The 20,405-nt window shown below is 44.2% G+C and overlaps 1 protein-coding gene across 6 annotated transcripts in view; it reads right to left on the minus strand.

Annotated features, from left to right (window-relative positions):
* SORBS3 (sorbin and SH3 domain containing 3) overlaps positions 1 to 20,405 on the minus strand; it is a 31,907-nt gene that overhangs the window by 1,756 nt on the left and 9,746 nt on the right. For 4 of the 6 annotated variants that reach the window (XM_075207113.1, XM_075207112.1, XM_075207114.1 and 1 more), the window contains exons 10-15: positions 20,087 to 20,145; positions 16,965 to 17,079; positions 14,704 to 14,808; positions 3,538 to 3,717; positions 284 to 369; positions 30 to 136 (exon numbers count right to left, since the gene is read on the minus strand). In XM_075207113.1, the coding sequence (XP_075063214.1) occupies positions 30 to 136; positions 284 to 369; positions 3,538 to 3,717; positions 14,704 to 14,808; positions 16,965 to 17,079; positions 20,087 to 20,145 (652 nt within the window). The remainder of the gene's footprint in view (positions 1 to 29; positions 137 to 283; positions 370 to 3,537; positions 3,718 to 14,703; positions 14,809 to 16,964; positions 17,080 to 20,086; positions 20,146 to 20,405) is intronic. The other 2 variants (XM_075207115.1, XM_075207116.1) reach the window with 2 other exon arrangements.

Below are 20,405 nucleotides of genomic sequence, written 5' to 3' on the forward strand. Positions count from 1 at the left end.
TGGTCATCTCTCTGGACTGAGATACTTACCTACGTACCAACCGTCCTCACAACGCTGAGTCACTGTCACTATGTCCCCGACGTTCAATTGCAGCTCATCCGGGTTCTTTGGGGAGAAGCTGTACACTACCCGGTACCTGCAAGTGAGAACAAGAACTGACAGTCCATTGCTATGAACAACACACAAAGCAGTACAAAATAATAAAACAAAAACATTGGAAACACTACACTTGGTACATGTCTGCAGTAAATGCTGGTCAGTCTCATGGGCATACTGTACTTACAGGCTCCCAGCCAGCTTCTGGAGCTTACTGGATGCAGAGGCTTTCACGGTAATGGGTTTTTCTGTGAGTGTGATACGAGCAGAGTCCTGTTAAGGAAAACAAGGTTATACAGTGTGAGTATAGAGGGCTTGGACTGACAAGTTTCACAATACTAGTAGAGATAATCAGAATACCAGAGGGTGTAGGGAAGTCAGACCACAGAGCAGAGCCTGGATGGCAGGGTCTCACTGTGTGGATGGATGAAGGGTCATAGATTAGATAGTGGAAGGGATCAGGGCCACTGAGCAGAATGTGGGGTGGATGGGAGCAGTGTCAGACAGTACAGTGTATAGGATATTAGGGTCAGAAAATGAATGCAGGGAACAGGGTCACAGGTCAGTGTGGAGAGAAGCAGAGAGTGGAGCAGGGTCAGAGACAGAGTGTGGATTAGTTCATGGTCAGAGAGCATTGAAGGCAGCAGAGTCACAGATCACTGTGGAGAGAAGCCTGGTTTGGGAGCAGAGCTCGGAGAAGAGCAGGGTCAGAGATCAGTGTGTAGAGAAGCCTGGTTTGGGAACAGAATGCGGAGAAGAGCTGGGTCACAAATCAGTGTGGAGAGAAGTCTGGTTTGGAGCAGAGTGTGGAGAAGAGCGGGGTCATAGATCAGTGTGGAGAGTAGCCTGGTTTGGGAACAGAGTGAGGAGAAGAGCAGAGTCAGAGAGCACTGTGGGCAGCAGGTTCAGATTAGTATGGAGAGAAGCCTGGTTTGGGAGCAGAGTGTGGAGAAGAACAGGGTCACAGATCAGTGTGGAAAGAAGCCTGGTTTGGGAGCAGAGTGCAGAGAAAAACAGGGTCACAGATCAGTGTGGAGAGAAGCCTGGCTTAGGAGCAGAGTGCGGAGAAGAACAGGGTCACAGATCAGTGTGGAGAGAAGCCTGGTTTGGGAACAGAGTGAGGAGAAGAGCAGGGTCAGAGAGCACTGTGGGCAGTAGGTTCAGATTAGTATGGAGAGAAGCTTGTTTTGGGAACAGAGTGTAGAGAAGAGCGGGGTCACAGATCAGTGTGGAGAGAAGCCTGGTTTGGGAACAGAGTGAGGAGAAGAGCAGGGTCAGAGAGCACTGTGGGCAGTAGGTTCAGATTAGTATGGAGAGAAGCCTGGTTTGGGAACAGAGTGCGGAGAAGAGCGGGGTCATAGATCAGTGTGTAGAGAAGCCTGGTTTGGGAACAGAATGCGGAGAAGAGCTGGGTCACAGATCAGTGTGGAGAGAAGCCTGGTTTGGAGCAGAGTGTGGAGAAGAGCGGGGTCATAGATCAGTGTGGAGAGTAGCCTGGTTTGGGAACAGAGTGCAGAGAAGAGCGGGGTCATAGATCAGTGTGGAGAGAAGCCTGGTTTGGGAGCAGAGTGCGGAGAAGAGCGGGGTCATAGATCAGTGTGGAGAGAAGCCTGGTTTTCAAACAGAGTGCGGAGAAGAGCGGGGTCACAGATCACTGTGGAGAGAAGCCTGGTTTGGGAGCAGAGTGTGGAGAAGAGCGGGGTCATAGATCAGTGTGGAGAGAAGCCTGGTTTGGGAGCAGAGTGTGGAGAAGAGCGGGGTCATAGATCAGTGTGGAGAGAAGCCTGGTTTGGGAGCAGAGTGCAGAGAAGAACAGGGTCACAGATCAGTGTGGAGAGAAGCCTGGTTTGGGAGCAGAGTGCAGAGAAGAGCGGGGTCATAGATCAGTGTGGAGAGAAGCCTGGTTTGGGAGCAGAGTGTGGAGAAGAACAGGGTCACAGATCAATGTGGAGAGAAGCCTGGTTTGGAGCAGAGTGTGGAGAAGAGCGGGGTCATAGATCAGTGTGGAGAGAAGCCTGGTTTGGGAGCAGAGTGCGGAGAAGAGAGGGGTCATAGATCAGTGTGGAGAGAAGCCTGGTTTGGGAGCAGAGTGCAGAGAAGAACAGGGTCACAGATCAGTGTGGAGAGAAGCCTGGTTTGGGAACAGAGTGCAGAGAAGAGCGGGGTCATAGATCACTGTGGAGAGAAGCCTGGTTTGGGAGCAGAGCTCGGAGAAGAGCAGGGTCAGAGATCAGGGTGTAGAGAAGCCTGGTTTGGGAGCAGAGTGCGGAGAAGAGCGGGGTCATAGATCAGTGTGGAGAGAAGCCTGGTTTGGGAGCAGAATGTGGAGAAGAACAGGGTCACAGATCAGTGTGAAGAGAAGCCTGGTTTGGGAGCAGAGTGCGGAGAAGAACGGGGTCACAGATCACTGTGGAGAGAAGCCTGGTTTGAGAGCAGAGTGCGGAGAAGAACGGGGTCACAGATCAGTGTGGAGAGAAGCCTGGTTTGGGAGCAGAGTGCGGAGAAGAACGGGGTCACAGATCACTGTGGAGAGAAGCCTGGTTTGGGAACAGAGTGAGGAGAAGAGCAGGGTCAGAGAGCACTGTGGGCAGTAGGTTCAGATTAGTATGGAGAGAAGCCTGGTTTGGGAACAGAGTGCGGAGAAGAGCGGGGTCACAGATCACTGTGGAGAGAAGCCTGGTTTGAGAGCAGAGTGCAGAGAAGAACGGGGTCACAGATCACTGTGGAGAGAAGCCTGGTTTGAGAGCAGAGTGCGGAGAAGAACGGGGTCACAGATCAGTGTGGAGAGAAGCCTGGTTTGGGAGCAGAGTGCGGAGAAGAACGGGGTCACAGATCACTGTGGAGAGAAGCCTGGTTTGGGAACAGAGTGAGGAGAAGAGCAGGGTCAGAGAGCACTGTGGGCAGTAGGTTCAGATTAGTATGGAGAGAAGCCTGGTTTGGGAACAGAGTGCGGAGAAGAGCGGGGTCACAGATCACTGTGGAGAGAAGCCTGGTTTGAGAGCAGAGTGCAGAGAAGAACGGGGTCACAGATCACTGTGGAGAGAAGCCTGGTTTGAGAGCAGAGTGCGGAGAAGAACGGGGTCACAGATCAGTGTGGAGAGAAGCCTGGTTTGGGAGCAGAGTGCGGAGAAGAACGGGGTCACAGATCACTGTGGAGAGAAGCCTGGTTTGGGAACAGAGTGAGGAGAAGAGCAGGGTCAGAGAGCACTGTGGGCAGTAGGTTCAGATTAGTATGGAGAGAAGCCTGGTTTGGGAACAGAGTGAGGAGAAGAGCAGAGTGCGGCGCAGAGATCAGTGTGAGGTGTAGTACTGGTGCCAGAGATCTAGCAGTGTTAAGCTGTAATGTTTCATCTAGTTGTCTCTATGTTTGTGCAGATATGAGAATACCATTACAAAGATAACTATGTATGAGTCATTGTGTTAGACAGAGTTAGTACTGACCTGCTCTACAGAATTAGTATCTGATGCTCCTCTAATTTTGGAGATCCCCTTCCTCTCCTGCAAGCGCCCCTCTTTGATCTGCACATAGCTTGCAGGAAACAGACCAAGGCGTCCAGAACCTTCAACTCGCCCTTCAAACCAGCTGCCATCAACCCTTTTAGTTATAAGGACATGCTGGCCCTGGGACAGATAAAGACACACTGACTGACACAGATAGACACATAGACCCAGGCACAACTGGAGGGATTACATAATAGACAATGCATGCAGGGATCGGACTGATCACAAACTGAATTTGATTTAGGCACATAAACACGTGGACACAAGCAACATAATGGACTGCCCTGTTGCTGCTTTGGATAGCAGGGAGACTAATCTTCCTAGTACATTGTATTTATCTAATATACACTATTAGTAGATACTGAGCGAATCTCAAACAATGAACACACAGTCACCATGAAATGAAAATTCACCATGTGGGAAGAGCACACAGGGATTAGTTGTTTGAGCACACTATGGGAGTCACAGCAAGCAATAGAAAAGCATCAATTCACAAATGCTAAATTAGGAATACTACATGAACCAATAATAATGTTACATATGTGCATCTAATTGGCTGTCCGATGCATTTCACGATGCATGCCCACCTCCCGGTCCGTGGAACTGCTCAATAAAACGTGGAAGGACCCACTATTGTGGCATCACTACAAAGTACAACACACGTGCACTTTAGGGCCACTGCCATCATGTATTTTAATGTTTAGATGTTTCTGCTAGAACTATCACATTCCATTCACCTACACCTGCATTACAATTTGCATACCGCCACTTGTAAATTTACACTTTGACCACTGCTAGGTACAGAAAATGTGTTTTATAGTGTTTAAAGGTGTAAATAAATGTGGGTCCCGTGCAAACATGCAATATCATTAAGACGGTTGTGCCTATCTGATATTTAAGGTAACTAATGTCAGTAACTTATCATTATCATCACCATTTATTTATATAGCGCCAGCAAATTCCGTAGCGCTTTACAATTGGGAACAAACAGTAATAAAACAATACTGGGTAATACATACAGACGGAGAGGTAAGAGCACCCTGCTCACAAGCTTACAATCTATGGGACAATGGGAGTTTGAAACACAAGAACATGTGCTAAATCATATTGCACACTGGAAAGTACTGAGTGGGCTGTGTGTGTAGCAATGTTGGTCAGAGGGTTGTAGTCTTGTGTGATCCATTCCCGTACCACACACAGTCACACGGTTTAAGCTGCTGTCTGCTCTGGAGGTGTCAGTAAGTCACATTGTCCACGGAGAAGCTGTTTGTGCATTGCACAGAGACATATGAGTGAAGACATCATCTTCCTACTCCCACTCCAGTTGTTTATGATTACACTCAGGGTCAGACAAACAGGGACATCTCCTTAGTAGGCTGGATGATGATTGGTGGGCAGATGGGACATGTGACAAGTGTTTGGTGCAGTCAGACTAATAACAGCCAATACCTGGTTGCTATTGGTTACAGTGTGTGTACTGACTGCATCAATCTATTAAATAAGCCCTTTTAGTGGCACAATTGTCCCAATCAGTGCTGTTTCTGTACAGTACTAAGATAGATAAAGGAGAGGAAACTTGAGAAGTTGCACTAAGATGTTTATTCCGCCGGATTACGTCCATACTGGAAAATCTATGAACATTTGATTCAGTGTAGTGAAGGCATAATAAAATGAATAATTATAGCCCCACATGTGCATTTAAAAGGAAACAAGTAAATATAATTAATATAAAACTACTCATGAGCTACCCCATAAAGAGCGCTGAGACCTGCAGTGTATAAATCTGTTGTAAGATAGGTGGTGTATCCCTGGAAGGTATGTGATAGGCATATGCAAACCGAGGGGGGGGGGTTCCTAGTACCTGGAAACCCCCCTCAAAGCATGGGGCACTGTATTGAGGTGGCTGGACCCTGCTCCTGCTCCCGCTTCACACAACTCTGCTTGAAAAGGGAGAGCTGCATGCACCTAATAGTAGTGCACGCAGCATTGCCCATGTATATTATAGGAAGGGTTGGAGAGCAGCCAAACACTGTGTCAAATTATAGCCACGCCCCCATGCATGCTGGTCACGCCCACTGGATGCATGGTGTGGAAACCCCCCTCTACAAATCAAGCGTCTGCCCCTGATAGGGGTTCACTGACCTTGTATCGCACACACACCATGCAACGCTATTACAGACACAGTGACAAGTACAGGCCCTGTGGTCAGTAACACAGCAGGGGCCAATGGGCCCTGTGCAAATTCAGCTCCAGTAACTGTATAACTGTCCAGAGAACAGCTTCTTGTCACAGCCCAGGGCGAAGATAACGGTTAGCTGATGATATAAATAAATGGCTGAAAACGTTATGGAAAGAAGAATTAAAATGCAAGACATTTCGTAAGGATTTCAGGACAGCATAAATAAATTAATCTGAGTGTGTATAGTAATCTGAGGGTGGAAAACACCTTTAAAGCTTAAATTGATGAAACTGATTCCGCTGTGCTTACATTTGTGCTTTCCCAATCAGTAGACAATGTAATATTAGGTTGGCGGTAATTGGCGGCAATAGACATAATTAACTTTCTATGTCCCTTTATGTTCATTTCTGGCTTCGGAGGCATGGGGGGCGGGGAAGTTGTTTATTTATAAAACCAACATGACAGACAAGCAACGGCTCATTGAAAACACTGTGGTATGACCAGTATTGATTCATTAATCGATGTGTTCAGTACATAACGTACATATCTCACTGCGCAAACAGAGGTCCGCACAGAGCGTGTGTCTGTGCCGTCCACTGATACTACAGTGTGTGCAGGATGCACTGTGTCTTATAAAGCTACAGTAAGTGACACCAAGCCAAAGTAGGATTACAGTACAGATGCAGTATCAATTGCTAAACCATCCCAAAAGCCCCAACGAGATGTGAGATGTAGTCACTGTCCCACTGGATGGGCAATCAAAGCTTTGGCCACTTAGGTCTAAAATAACATAATTGCTGGAAAAAACACCTTTATATCAAGAGAAACAAATCAGACTATATAGAGGTGCAGAGGGAGGAAACAGGGAGACATACTGCTGTTCTCCTATTTTTGGTGTAGTGGTTTAAAATGTTATATTTAATTTTGGGGGCATTTCCTGTAATTCACTTTTAATATGACTGACATAACGACGTGCTCATACAGACGGAAATACATTATCCTAAGTACAATGTTCATGTTATGCTGATACTAAGTAACCACAGGATAGTTTCACGTAAGATAACGCATCAGAATATCAATGCTAAGTACACACGGGCTATTCACCTACAGCAGAGGCTGAACTCCCTCACGCATTTGCAGCTGGTGCCGGAACGGACAAAACACCCAAAATCCATTATGTAAAGAAGTGCAAGATACACTATTTCATTAAGTAATGATGGCAAGAATTAAAGCTAAAATATAAAGCAATAAATGATACAGTTGGTGTTAGTGTATTACAGCAAATCATGAATACTGTGCTGCATGTTGTTTATTATTGAAATTCAAATAAAGTGTCTCCTGCTTAAGCACAGGCTAGGACTGGCGTTATAAAGAGGACCTGTCACCTACACACAGTGGAGGCAGACGTTATGTGGGTTGAATCAATATTCATGAGCATGCAGCCTATCAATTTACTATAAACCAGTCACATCATTGAGGCATGACACATACCACAGCGCAGGGCTCAATAAATTCCCCCAGGAGTTAGAAGCCAGGGTCAAAACTTAGGGACCAGCAAAAAATAAATAAAAAAATACTCTTTTTTTACCACAAGATGGGCCAGGCAGCGATAAGGATCAGACTAGCTAGCTGAAGCCCACTGCGGTGTGGTGCTAAGCTTAGTCTCTCCAGATGACCCTGCCTCTCTTGTGAGACTTCATTACTGTATGCCAGTGACAATCTGACAGCAAATCAGAGTGCAGCTACCTCATTCTGATCCACTGCCATACTCTCGGTCTCACCAGAACCTCCACCCGCGCAGCGAGAGACTGGCCTTGGGATGTAATGTCTGTGACCATGACAGGAGAGATACAGCTTGGGGAGCCCCCTGTAGACAAGTTGCAAGGTTGTGTTTTCTAAGCGCCATGGCAATCTGGTGCCCAGATTTTGTAGAACCCTTGAATATGGTAGAAGACCCTGCAAACTCTACATACACTTTGATGCTTTCATGTTACATGAAACCCTCAAAAACATTTCTTCAAGCCTGCAGGATCCAGGACAGATCCAGGATATATATTATCATTACTGTCCCAGTATCACAGGACCTTCTGTATCTATCGTGTCTCGTATTGCATAGGCCTCACTGTGGGTATGGGGACTGTGACAGTTCTTCCCATCTGGTGGCTAGTGTGTTCAACTTTCTCCTAATCTGGTGGCTAGTGTGTTCAACTTTCTCCTAATCTGGTGGCTAGTGTGTTCAACTTTCTCCTAATCTGGTGGCTACTGTGTTCAACTTTCTCCTAATCTGGTGACTAGTGTGTTCAACTTTCTCCTAATCTGGTGACTAGTGTATTCAACTTTCTCCTAATCTGGGGGCTAGTGTGTTCAACTTTCTCCTAATCTGGGGGCTAGTGTGTTCAACTTTCTCCCAATCTGGTGGCTAGTGTGTTCAACTTTCTCCTAATCTGGGGGCTAGTGTGTTCAACTTTCTCCTAATCTGGTGACTAGTGTGTTCAGCATTCTCCCAATCGGGTGGCTAGTGTGTTCTTATTCTCCCAATCTGGTGGCTAGTGTGTTCGCATTCTCCCAATCTGGTGGCTAGTGTGTTCAGCATTCTCCCAATCTGGTGGCTAGTGTGTTCGCATTCTCCCAATCTGGTGGCTACTGTGTTCAGCATTCTCCCAATCTGATGGCTAGTGTGTTCAGCATTCTCCCAATCTGGTGGCTAGTGTGTTCAGCATTCTCCCAATCTGGTGGCTAGTGTGTTCGCATTCTCCCAATCTGGTGGCTACTGTGTTCAGCATTCTCCCAATCTGGTGGCTAGTGTGTTCAACTTTCTCCCAATCTGGTGGCTAGTGTGTTCAACTTTCTCCTAATCTGGGGGCTAGTGTGTTCAACTTTCTCCTAATCTGGTGACTAGTGTGTTCAGCATTCTCCCAATCTGGTGGCTAGTGTGTTCTTATTCTCCCAATCTGGTGGCTAGTGTGTTCGCATTCTCCCAATCTGGTGGCTAGTGTGTTCAGCATTCTCCCAATCTGGTGGCTAGTGTGTTCGCATTCTCCCAATCTGGTGGCTACTGTGTTCAGCATTCTCCCAATCTGATGGCTAGTGTGTTCAGCATTCTCCCAATCTGATGGCTAGTGTGTTCAGCATTCTCACAATCGGGTGGCTACTGTGTTCAGCATTCTCCCAATCTGGTGGCTACTGTGTTCAGCATTCTCCCAATTGGGTGGCTAGTGTGCTTGGCATTCTCCCAATCTGGTGGCTAGTGTGTTCAACTTTCTCCTAATCTGGGGGCTAGTGTGTTCAACTTTCTCCCAATCTGGTGGCTAGTGTGTTCAACTTTCTCCTAATCTGGTGACTAGTGTGTTCAGCATTCTCATAATCTGGTGGCTAGTGTATTCAGCATTCTCCCAATCTGGTGGCTAATGTGTTCAGCATTCACCCAATCGGGTGGCTAGTGTGTTCAGCATTCTCCCAATCTGGTGGCTACTGTGTTCAGCATTCTCCCAATCTGATGGCTAGTGTGTTCAGCATTCTCCCAATCTGATGGCTAGTGTGTTCAGCATTCTCCCAATCTGATGGCTAGTGTGTTCAGCATTCTCACAATCGGGTGGCTACTGTGTTCAGCATTCTCCCAATCTGGTGGCTACTGTGTTCAGCATTCTCCCAATTGGGTGGCTAGTGTGCTTGGCATTCTCCCAATCTGGTGGCTAGTGTGTTCAACTTTCTCCTAATCTGGTGACTAGTGTGTTCAGCATTCTCATAATCTGGTGGCTAGTGTATTCAGCATTCTCCCAATCTGGTGGCTAATGTGTTCAGCATTCACCCAATCGGGTGGCTAGTGTGTTCAGCATTCTCCCAATCTGGTGGCTACTGTGTTCAGCATTCTCCCAATCTGATGGCTAGTGTGTTCAGCATTCTCCCAATCTGATGGCTAGTGTGTTCAGCATTCTCCCAATCTGATGGCTAGTGTGTTCAGCATTCTCACAATCGGGTGGCTACTGTGTTCAGCATTCTCCCAATCTGGTGGCTACTGTGTTCAGCATTCTCCCAATTGGGTGGCTAGTGTGCTTGGCATTCTCCCAATCTGGTGGCTAGTGTGTTCAACTTTCTCCTAATCTGGTGACTAGTGTGTTCAGCATTCTCATAATCTGGTGGCTAGTGTATTCAGCATTCTCCCAATCTGGTGGCTAATGTGTTCAGCATTCACCCAATCGGGTGGCTAGTGTGTTCAGCATTCTCCCAATCTGGTGGCTAGTGTGTTCGCATTCTCCCAATCTGGTGGCTAGTGTGTTCGCATTCTTCCAATCTGGTGGCTAGTGTGTTCAGCATTCTCCCAATCTGGTGGCTAGTGTGTTCGCATTCTCCCAATCTGGTGGCTACTGTGTTCAGCATTCTCCCAATCTGATGGCTAGTGTGTTCAGCATTCTCACAATCGGGTGGCTACTGTGTTCAGCATTCTCCCAATCTGGTGGCTACTGTGTTCAGCATTCTCCCAATTGGGTGGCTAGTGTGCTCGGCATTCTCCCAATCTGGTGGCTACTGTGTTCAGCATTCTAACAATATGGTGACTATTATATAAACAAATCTCAATCTGCTAGCTAGTATATAAAGCGGACCACCAATCTGGTATCTGGTATATAAAGTAGGCCATCAATCTAGTAGCTAGTTGTGCTACTTAAAAATATTCCAATCTCGTAGGGAGAAAACAAAGTGGCTCTCTAAGCTGGTGGCTAGTGTACAATACAGACCCACACTCTAGTATACAAACAGACCTCTGTTTTGGTTCCTAGTATACAAAACATACCTGCAATGTTGTGGCTAGTATGCACAGAGACACCATCTGGGTGGTAGTCCCATAAAGGGCTCACCGTGGCCTGGGCCCACACTCTGCCTTATTTAGCTGGCAGGACCTTGGAGTATAAAGGCTCAGCTAGGAATTTGGGCACTTTGAAATATGTTTACATAACCTGAAACTCCTCCCCCTCTATACCCCCCAGGCCGCCGGGAGGTCATTTAAGTGTCCACAGAATCTGAGCATTAAGGCAGCGCTGAAATTGTTTTATTCATTCATTTATTTTATTTCCACTTTTGTTTCTGCAGATTAAGAAAGATATTTTAAGAAATGTTAGAGACTTTCATAAAAAGTGTTGCTGTAACCATAGCAACCAATCAGATATGAGTTTCCATTTTTTTAAAACCCTACTATAAATAGAATGTGACTGGTTGCCATGGGAAACAGCAGATTTTTATGTTGTCAAATGTTCATAAATATCCCCATGTACATTTTACACCAACATTTTCAAATCCAGAATATATACTTACTTTCTATTATTATATATAGCCACACCTTGGTTTCTATTGTTTGCCAAACACAATAAAAAAATATATATATGTATGAATTACACATGCTGTAGCCCTGCAGATAATTATACTATGTAGGCAGCATCTATATGACCCAATTACACTGCAGCAAAGTATTTGTGCCCAGATTTACATAAGTGATATAAATAGACTTTGATAGCAATGAGTAAAGTACATAACTAGTCTGCCCTTTGTTTGTGTGGATTATTTTTTTTTTTGGGCATTTGAGAACCTGGTATCCCTGGACACAAGAGAGTCATAATGTGAATTAATACAGCATAATGGAGCCTCAGTATATGGTGTATAATACATGGGTATAGTGAGATACATCCCTGTCTTTACTGACCAGTCAGAATGTGGCAACTATAACAATATATTTCACTATTACCAGTGACAGCTGCCCACAATACACCCAGGGGTGGTGCAATCACGTCCAATCGCCACCCCCGCACCCATCCTCACCTGAGCACAGAAAGATAAGAACCCCTTTAAGCAGAGCTGTTGTTTAACAACTTTCCATTCTCTTACTAAAATAAATAAATAAATGGGGTTATCTACTTTTGGACAAACCTCATCTACATGCCCTCCTGCTCCCAACATATAGCCATTTGGGGAGGGGTCCCATTACACATTCCTCCCAAAACCCACCGCCTGAAACCCGTGTGCATGTAAAGACAATAGCTGCAAAGGACAACTCTATGGTGGGAATTCTATTCCCCCCAGAATATCACGGCGCTAATTGTATTACTGTTAATACGGTAATTATCACACAGATTTCTGCTCACAGCTCAGATAGTCAAAAAGCCGGCATTGAAATTACCTTATTAACGGTAATTATGCTCACTTTTACCGTATCTGTAATAGTGCACAGGCTGCGTTAGTTTTTACAGTAATGCGGCCATTTGAATTCCCCTCTATCAGTCTATGCAAAACTGAGGCAATTGTGTTGATTAATATATGGAACAGACTCCATTCTGATGCAGAGATCACTATGTAGGCACATGATGCAGAGATGGGCAGACTAGATAGACCAGTCAATTGTTTTCTGCCATCAAACTCAGTTTTAGTGGTGGCAACTGTACAAAGGCAGAACAAATTCTGGTGGCAGTAGTAAAATTCAGACCCCAATATGGTGAGTAGTTTATATCTAGTGGCTAGCATGCAAGGCAGATCCCTATATGGTGAGTAGTTTATATCTGGTGGCTAGTATGCAAGGCAGACCCCAATATGGTGAGTAGTTTATATCTGGTGGCTAGTATGCAAGGCAGACCCCTATATGGTGAGTAGTTTATATCTGGTGGCTAGTATGCAAGGCAGACCCCTATATGGTGAGTAGTTTATATCTGGTGGCTAGTATGCAAGGCAGACCCCAGTCTGGTGAGTAGGTTATATCTGGTGGCTAGCATGCAAGGCAGACCCCTATATGGTGAGTATTTTATATCTGGTGGCTAGCATGCAAGGCAGACCCCTATATGGTGAGTATTTTATATCTGGTGGCTAGCATACAAGGCAGACCCCAATATGGTGAGTAGTTTATATCTGGTGGCTAGCATACAAGGCAGACCCCAATATGGTGAGTAGGTTATATCTGGTGGCTAGCATGCAAGGCAGACCCCTATATGGTGAGTAGTTTATATCTGGTGGCTAGTATGCAAGGCAGACCCCAGTCTGGTGAGTAGGTTATATCTGGTGGCTAGCATACAAGGCAGACCCCTATATAGTGAGTAGTTTATATCTGGTGGCTAGCATGCAAGGCAGACCCCAGTCTGGTGAGTAGGTTATATCTGGTGGCTAGCATGCAAGGCAGACCCCAGTCTGGTGAGTAGGTTATATCTGGTGGCTAGCATACAAGGCAGACCCCTATATAGTGAGTAGTTTATATCTGGTGGCTAGCATGCAAGGCAGACCCCAGTCTGGTGAGTAGGTTATATCTGGTGGCTAGCATGCAAGGCAGACCTCAGTCTGGTGAGTAGGTTATATCTGGTGGCTAGCATGCAAGGCAGACCCCTATATGGTGAGTAGGTTATATCTGGTGGCTAGCATGCAAGGCAGACCCCAATATGGTGAGTAGTTTATATCTGGTGGCTAGTATGCAAGGCAGACCCCAGTCTGGTGAGTAGGTTATATCTGGTGGCTAGCATACAAGGCAGACCCCTATATAGTGAGTAGTTTATATCTGGTGGCTTGCATGCAAGGCAGACCCCAGTCTGGTGAGTAGGTTATATCTGGTGGCTAGCATGCAAGGCAGACCTCAGTCTGGTGAGTAGGTTATATCTGGTGGCTAGCATGCAAGGCAGACCCCTATATGGTGAGTAGGTTATATCTGGTAGCTAGCATGCAAGGCAGACCCCAATATGGTGGATAGCGTGTAGTGTGAAACACCCCTACCCTCACAGTAATTTCCTGAGCCCACCTATACCCAGGAGGACAAATAGAGACATTTACTAAAGCCCCCAGAAACAAGTCACACTAGTGGAAACAGAAATACGATTGCTTGATATTCTTCTGTACATTCACTTTTCTGCTTCTGTATATTACTGAATTCTGTGCCTCATTGCCTCCCTTCTAAAATTACCAGCACCTCTCCCTCACATTGTCCGGTATTACACCCCTGACACAGGAATGTTCCGTCAGGGCTGAGTGGATGTGTCATGTTTTGGTTGTCATCCTGTTAGTGATAAACCCATGGTGTTGTTTCATGTTTATGTTCCTATGGCAACAACATTTACTTCAAGTTCATCCCGTCTTTACCTGGGGAATGATTATCTAGCAGTTTATCACATATGTTTTGTCCTTGTTAGATAGTGGGGGTGAAGCAGGGTGAGTACTATGCCTGTTAGTGTATCTTCAGTGAAATCGCTGTGTGTGTGTCGATTTCCGTGATTATGGCACTTACGCCCGTTTTTGTCTGGAAAGGTGGGACGAGGGAGGGAGGGGGCGTTCAAACGTAGATTTAGTACAGTGATCGCACAATTGCGAACAGACTGAGACACATATATGCCTATCCAAGCTGCGGGTGGTCAAGGGTTGCTGCAGAGAATGATGGCAGAGACAGTTACCCTTTCTTATATTTAAATAGGGCATTTTGCCATTTGGTAAGCAACCCTCTGATCAATTGGCAGCTCTATAGATATTGTACCCTGAAGACGATAAATTGAAGATAATATAAGTATATATATTATATATAATATATAAATATAATAATATAAATATAATATAATATTCAACAATTTGAAAATGACCATATATAACATCATGCAAATAAATGTTTGTCATGTATATTTAAAGGGATCCTATCACTAATAGTGACTACAGAAGGGACAACATTTCAAAGCACCCCTGAAGAATCCCAACAATGCGACATAATAAATCATTTTGCTAAATTCTATATATAAGACAATAAAACAGCAGCACGTAATTCAAATGAAACACAAATATGATTTTACAGTCGTTTTATGATGGATACCATATAAGGACTGAGTTGCTAAGGTTGTTTCTCTTTTATTTGTTTGCACATTGAGAGTGACAGAGAGAGAAGGCGGTATTATAACCCAGGTGTAATAAGACTGACGTTCCCTTACTTTACGGAGAGGTAGCTCCGCGGCAGAGTCAGCCTTGAAGTCGTACAGAGCGATCGCTGACAGCAGGGGTGTGTCTGCTGGCTCAGACTCACCTGGGGATAGGACCTGTAGGGGGAAAGCCAACAATGACTGATGTAGTAACACTATAAGGCTCACACTGAGCTGTACTATGCTTAGTTACATGGACGAAAGACATAGATATTACATTGTAGGTGGCCGAATGATAGTGACATAGACAACATTCCTCACATACAAGCAATGAGCTTATACATTTAAATCATGTCAGTGAATCCAAGCTGTGTGTGCACAGTATTCTATATAGAGATCAGTCACTATCCCCAGTATGACCTCATCACTGACCATAATCATAATACAATTCTATTACACTATACAGACATAGGACACTACACCTCCAACATGACCTGTTCACTGTACATGATCATAATACAATTCTATAACACACTATACAGACATAGGACACTACACCTCCAACATGACCTGACCACTGTACATGATCATAATACAATTCTATAACACACTATACAGACATAGGACACTACACCTCCCAACATGACCTGACCACTGTGCATGATCATAATACAATTCTATTACACTCTATACAGACATAGGACACTACACCTCCAACATGACCTGATCACTGTACATGATCATAATACAATTCTATTACACTCTATACAGACATAGGACACTACACCTCCAACATGACCTGACCACTGTACATGATCATAATACAATTCTATTACACACTATACAGACATAGGACACTGCACCTCCAACATGACCTGACCACTGTACATGATCATAATACAATTCTATTACACACTATACAGACATAGGACACTACACCTCTAACATGACCTGACCACTGTACATGATCATAATACAATTCTATTACACACTATACAGACATAGGACACTGCACCTCCAACATGACCTGACCACTGTACATGATCATAATACAATTCTATTACACTCTATACAGATATAGAACACTACACCTCCAACATGACCTGACCACTGACCATAATACAATTTTATTACACACTATTCAGACATTATTACTATTATCATAGATGTGTAAGGCAGCACAGTGCTCTGCAGCGCCGTACTGTAGGGAAAACAGTACATACATAAAACAAGGACATACAAGGCAGACAATATACATGCAAACATGAAAACAAAGGGTATGGAGGACCCTGCTATTTAGAGAGTTTACATTCTATGGGGAAGAGGGCACAGCTGAAACGAGGAGCGAGTGTGGCTCAGAGTGGAGATTGGGACAGTTGTGAGAGTGCATTAGTGTGAATAGTATCATCAGGGATAAGGTTGTTTCAAAGAGATGGGTTTTCAGAGAGCGACTAAAGATTTGAAGGCTGTGGGAAAGTCTGATTGAGCATGGGAGGGAGTTCCATAAGTGGGGAGCATCACGGGAGGTCTTGTAGGTAGGAGTGAGAGGAGGTTATCAGAGACGAGACAAGGCGCAGGTCAGAGGTCAGGAGGGTGGGAGGGAGAGTATTGTGATGATATGAGATTTGAGATGTATGCAGGGGTGTTGTTGTTGAGGGCTTTGTAGGTAAGGGTGAGTAATTTGAATTGGATTATTACACAGGGAACCGGTGTAGAATTTGCACAGCAGTGCAGCAGATGTGGATCGGTGAGGGAAGATCAATCTTGTAGCAGCATTTAGGATGGAATGAAGTGTGGATATATGGGTGTCAGGAATGCCAGATAGCAGGAGGTTGCAGTAGTCAAGACGGGAGATGATGAGAGAATGGACACTACACTTCACAATTCAATGTATTTAAAAAATAATCTCAAGATGGAAAGAAGAGGAAGGAGGTTAAGTTAAGATAGTACAACATAAAAATAAATGCATGGAATTACATCCAATAACCAAAAACAAGGGTTATATTACTAGGCAATTGATCGATATTAAAATGGGACAAACAACTTCCAGAAAATGATTGCCAGCTGGCAACTATGTGGACTGAAAGCTTTGGGACAGAGAGGAAGGCAGATTATAAGCTGGCCGCACAGACACTGATATTGCCCATTGTGTCCTATACCTGTGTATATTATCTTCCTACCTGTGTGCCCATATTGTAAATTGATTCTGTCGCTGGCCCTCAGGTCGGGCTCCCGGACTGACCCATGTACAAGGCCAGCATTAGACAGGTAATAAAACGTAGACACAAAGCACACTGATAGCTGGAGATTAATGTATACGTGGTATGACAGACCCTGGCATAACTGGCAGGAAAGAGTCCCCTCCGTCCATCTTGCTCTCCCAGAAGCCAGTTCTTGTCCACGTTCTTCAGGATGTTGACGGTGGTTCCGCGCTGCAATGAGAGTTCTCTGCAAGTGGGAACAAGAATTGCGATGAGAAGGACTAAAATGGTGACATGAAAGAATCAGTATCCAGGTAGTAGTGATATCACGGAGGAGCCAAGAGATTGGATCGGCTGCATCTTCAAAATACCAGCCTCCATTGTTGTAGGTAACATGTGTGAGCTGTGTATAACCACCAGAAGGTAATGTACAAAACTATATATTGTGGGCTGGACTTAAGATGTAGAGAGCATTATACTAACTCTTGATATTTGAATTTATATTTTTGTACAACAATACAATTCCTGGTATTCTAGTATATGTTCTTCATTGTGTGGTGCATAGGCATACAATGAACTGTATTATTTTAGTAAGACTATGAAATGTAAGTATAAAGTGTAAGGGATATTTGTTTCACGTAATATGGGACCAGGAATGTATAATCTATTGCTGTACACCTAAATAAAAGGTAGATATTGGATATAGGAATTAAACATTTAAAAGGACAAATGTTTGGTTATCATGATGGAATGTGGAACATCACTCTTGGCTATATTTTGAACTCCACACTTCACCTAGACACAGTGGATGCAGACATTCTGTGGGATGAACCAACCAGGCACCTGAGACATCACTGAAGGACACAACATTTGAAGTGGTGCTGAAACTGTGAGGTGGGCTTCAATTACAGGTGATGCCTACACACCTCATTTAGACATCACTGGGCCAAGGTAGAACAGAACTGCTGAGAGGCCCGAGAGATATGTGTCTACAAAACAAGTAACTGCATGTTTATTCTATGTGCATTTGGAACAGATGATTTCCTTGAATTAAGTTAATGTGATTTACAGAAATGCATTAAATCATACTAGCCCACTCTCCCGAAATGTCAGGGAGGCTCCCGAATTTTGGGGAGTCCGCCCATAAGAGCAGACACACTCCCGGATTCCAGGTGTGATTCGCTTTATTAAGCCCCACCCCCACATCACAATGCCAAGAATCACGACAGGAGGCGGGGTTATGGTGACATGACACCACTTCACCCCCTCCCACACACTTGCCACCGGTCCTCCCATCCAGCATCTCCTGATGGGGCCAAATGAAAAGTGGGTAAGTATGGATTAAATTGAAATAAGATAAACCAAAAACGGTGTATCTGCCATAAGAATAATGGTAGTATTTGAAAACTCCTATCAGAAAGTGCAATATTTTTTTATATGTGATGCTTGCGGGCTATAAAGCGAGTAGCGAAACGCGCGTTGGCGTCCGCCTCGCTACTAAATGTCTTCACTCCTTTCTATCAATAGAGATTATAGACAGCGTTCTTATTTCAATAGGCTGTATGCATGGTGGGCGTGTGAGATCGTGACAGTGTGCGGTCGGGGTCTGGCAGCAGCCATCAGCATTTTATCAGGTGTCTCATAAGAGAATCCTCACGTAGCTGATAATCACAACGTCTATATGTGAATAATTAAAACAGGGGATTAACCTTATGGCATCCAAGTACTATACTATTAGATACTTATAGATAACGCTTCATCTTTAATCAGTGAGATATAACAGCATGGTTGTGTGAGATCGTACAAACCACAGGACTGAGACACAGCAGTAGTTACGAATATCACATTAGGTATCCTTCAATTGGCAATACAAGTGATTATACAAGATTACCTGGTCAAGGTATAATTAGACCAAGTAATCATAGATTTATTGCCAAAGAGTAATCTCATTAAGCCTATATGCAGGATTAATATTTACTAATGTAGAGTAACCAATGAACTGAAGTTATCAGTCCTAGTGATACTATTAACAGAACGATCATTACACTAATTAAATAAACCTCTATCTGACACTGTCAGTATTAGTAAGGAGTGTAGATATTATAGATTGGACAGTATGATCAATTGATATATAAATATTTGATATATATAAAGTAGCGGGGCATAGCAAAATATTTTTGCTATTTTAATTCACATTTGTTTCACTTTGTTGGTTTTTATATTTCTCTATTACAATTGGAGGGATCATATTTTCAATTTTAAATAAAATTAATAAAGAATTGGATATTTTATCAATAATAAAGATCGCAGAGTGCCTCCATAAGCACATTTCACTTTTCTTTCTTTTTCTCTTGATACTAGAAGTTTTATGTGGAGTGCACCATCCAGTGGTAACATGATATCTGCAAGTAATAACTGTTAAAATTATCTGGATTTTGCAAAAGCGATCACCTGGTGCAGTGGAATCTTTTCTCTTCAATCGGGCTATAAGTAAGGCCTGCTGGACTAAGAGTTGTATATTATATAGTAAGACATCAGAGTGCTGAGCCCTGTAAGCACCAGGCTGCAGCCTTATATCTGTAGACAGTTATCTCCTTAGTGACATAATGTCAGCGACAGACTTCTCTGGAACCAGAAGAGGAAGGACGTACAGTTCAGATAATGGTGAAGGACTGTTGTGGTTGTAGCTGCTGACTCTCTGAAGATTCCTCCACAGACTGGTTCATCCTTCATGTCTCCGTCTCGCACTGTCTCTCCTCACTCCACCCAACCACACCACGGCTAGCTGTACAGCCAGTCACAAATGGCTGCTTTATTAATGACAGCTGATAATGCAGCTGACTTATAATAACCTCCAGCAACTACAGTTGTTGTTCTATTATCTTATGTATCACGTGTTCCCCGCACCTCTTAGAGTGTAAGCTCACCTGGGCAGGGCCATCTTTACCTTCCATGTCATTATATTATATTTATTTGTGTTCCAATCCTCTCACTGTACAGCGCTGTGTATTATGTCAGCGCTATATATAGATAATAATGTCACCATGCAGAATATGGGAAAACTATCTTCTATAAGGAATGTAGTGATACAAGACACCAGGCCGTTAGCATTAATATGTGTTTTATCATCTCACATACGTGCATTAATTAGCCCCCGGGATAAATCTTACGCTATGAAGGGATTACTGACTATAATTTAGCACAAGTCCTGCGCGTATGTTTGAGAGGCACAAAATATAATCCCAGATACTCACTTCTCTGACTCAGCCACAAAGTCAAACTTTAATACAGCTTTTGCAATCGGCGAGACAGCCTGAGAAAGAGAGCGTGTGACAGTGTCAGGGAAGTGACAGTCGGGCAGTTTTAAGACATTGACATTGATGTGGCATCTGCATCTCATGTGAAACAGCATAATAGCTTCCTGCAGTGCAATGTGAAATACAATACAATATATACTGTCTTTTTATTCAATATTAGATCTATAAGCAAAGGAGAAACCATTACATTCAATCAGTCCCTATTACACAGGTAGGTCACCTTTGGCTCACCAGCTGTTGGGGAAACTCCCAGGTT

This window comes from Mixophyes fleayi, chromosome 4, assembly GCF_038048845.1.
Source record: "Mixophyes fleayi isolate aMixFle1 chromosome 4, aMixFle1.hap1, whole genome shotgun sequence".
In the NCBI taxonomy this organism is placed as follows: domain Eukaryota; kingdom Metazoa; phylum Chordata; class Amphibia; order Anura; family Limnodynastidae; genus Mixophyes; species Mixophyes fleayi.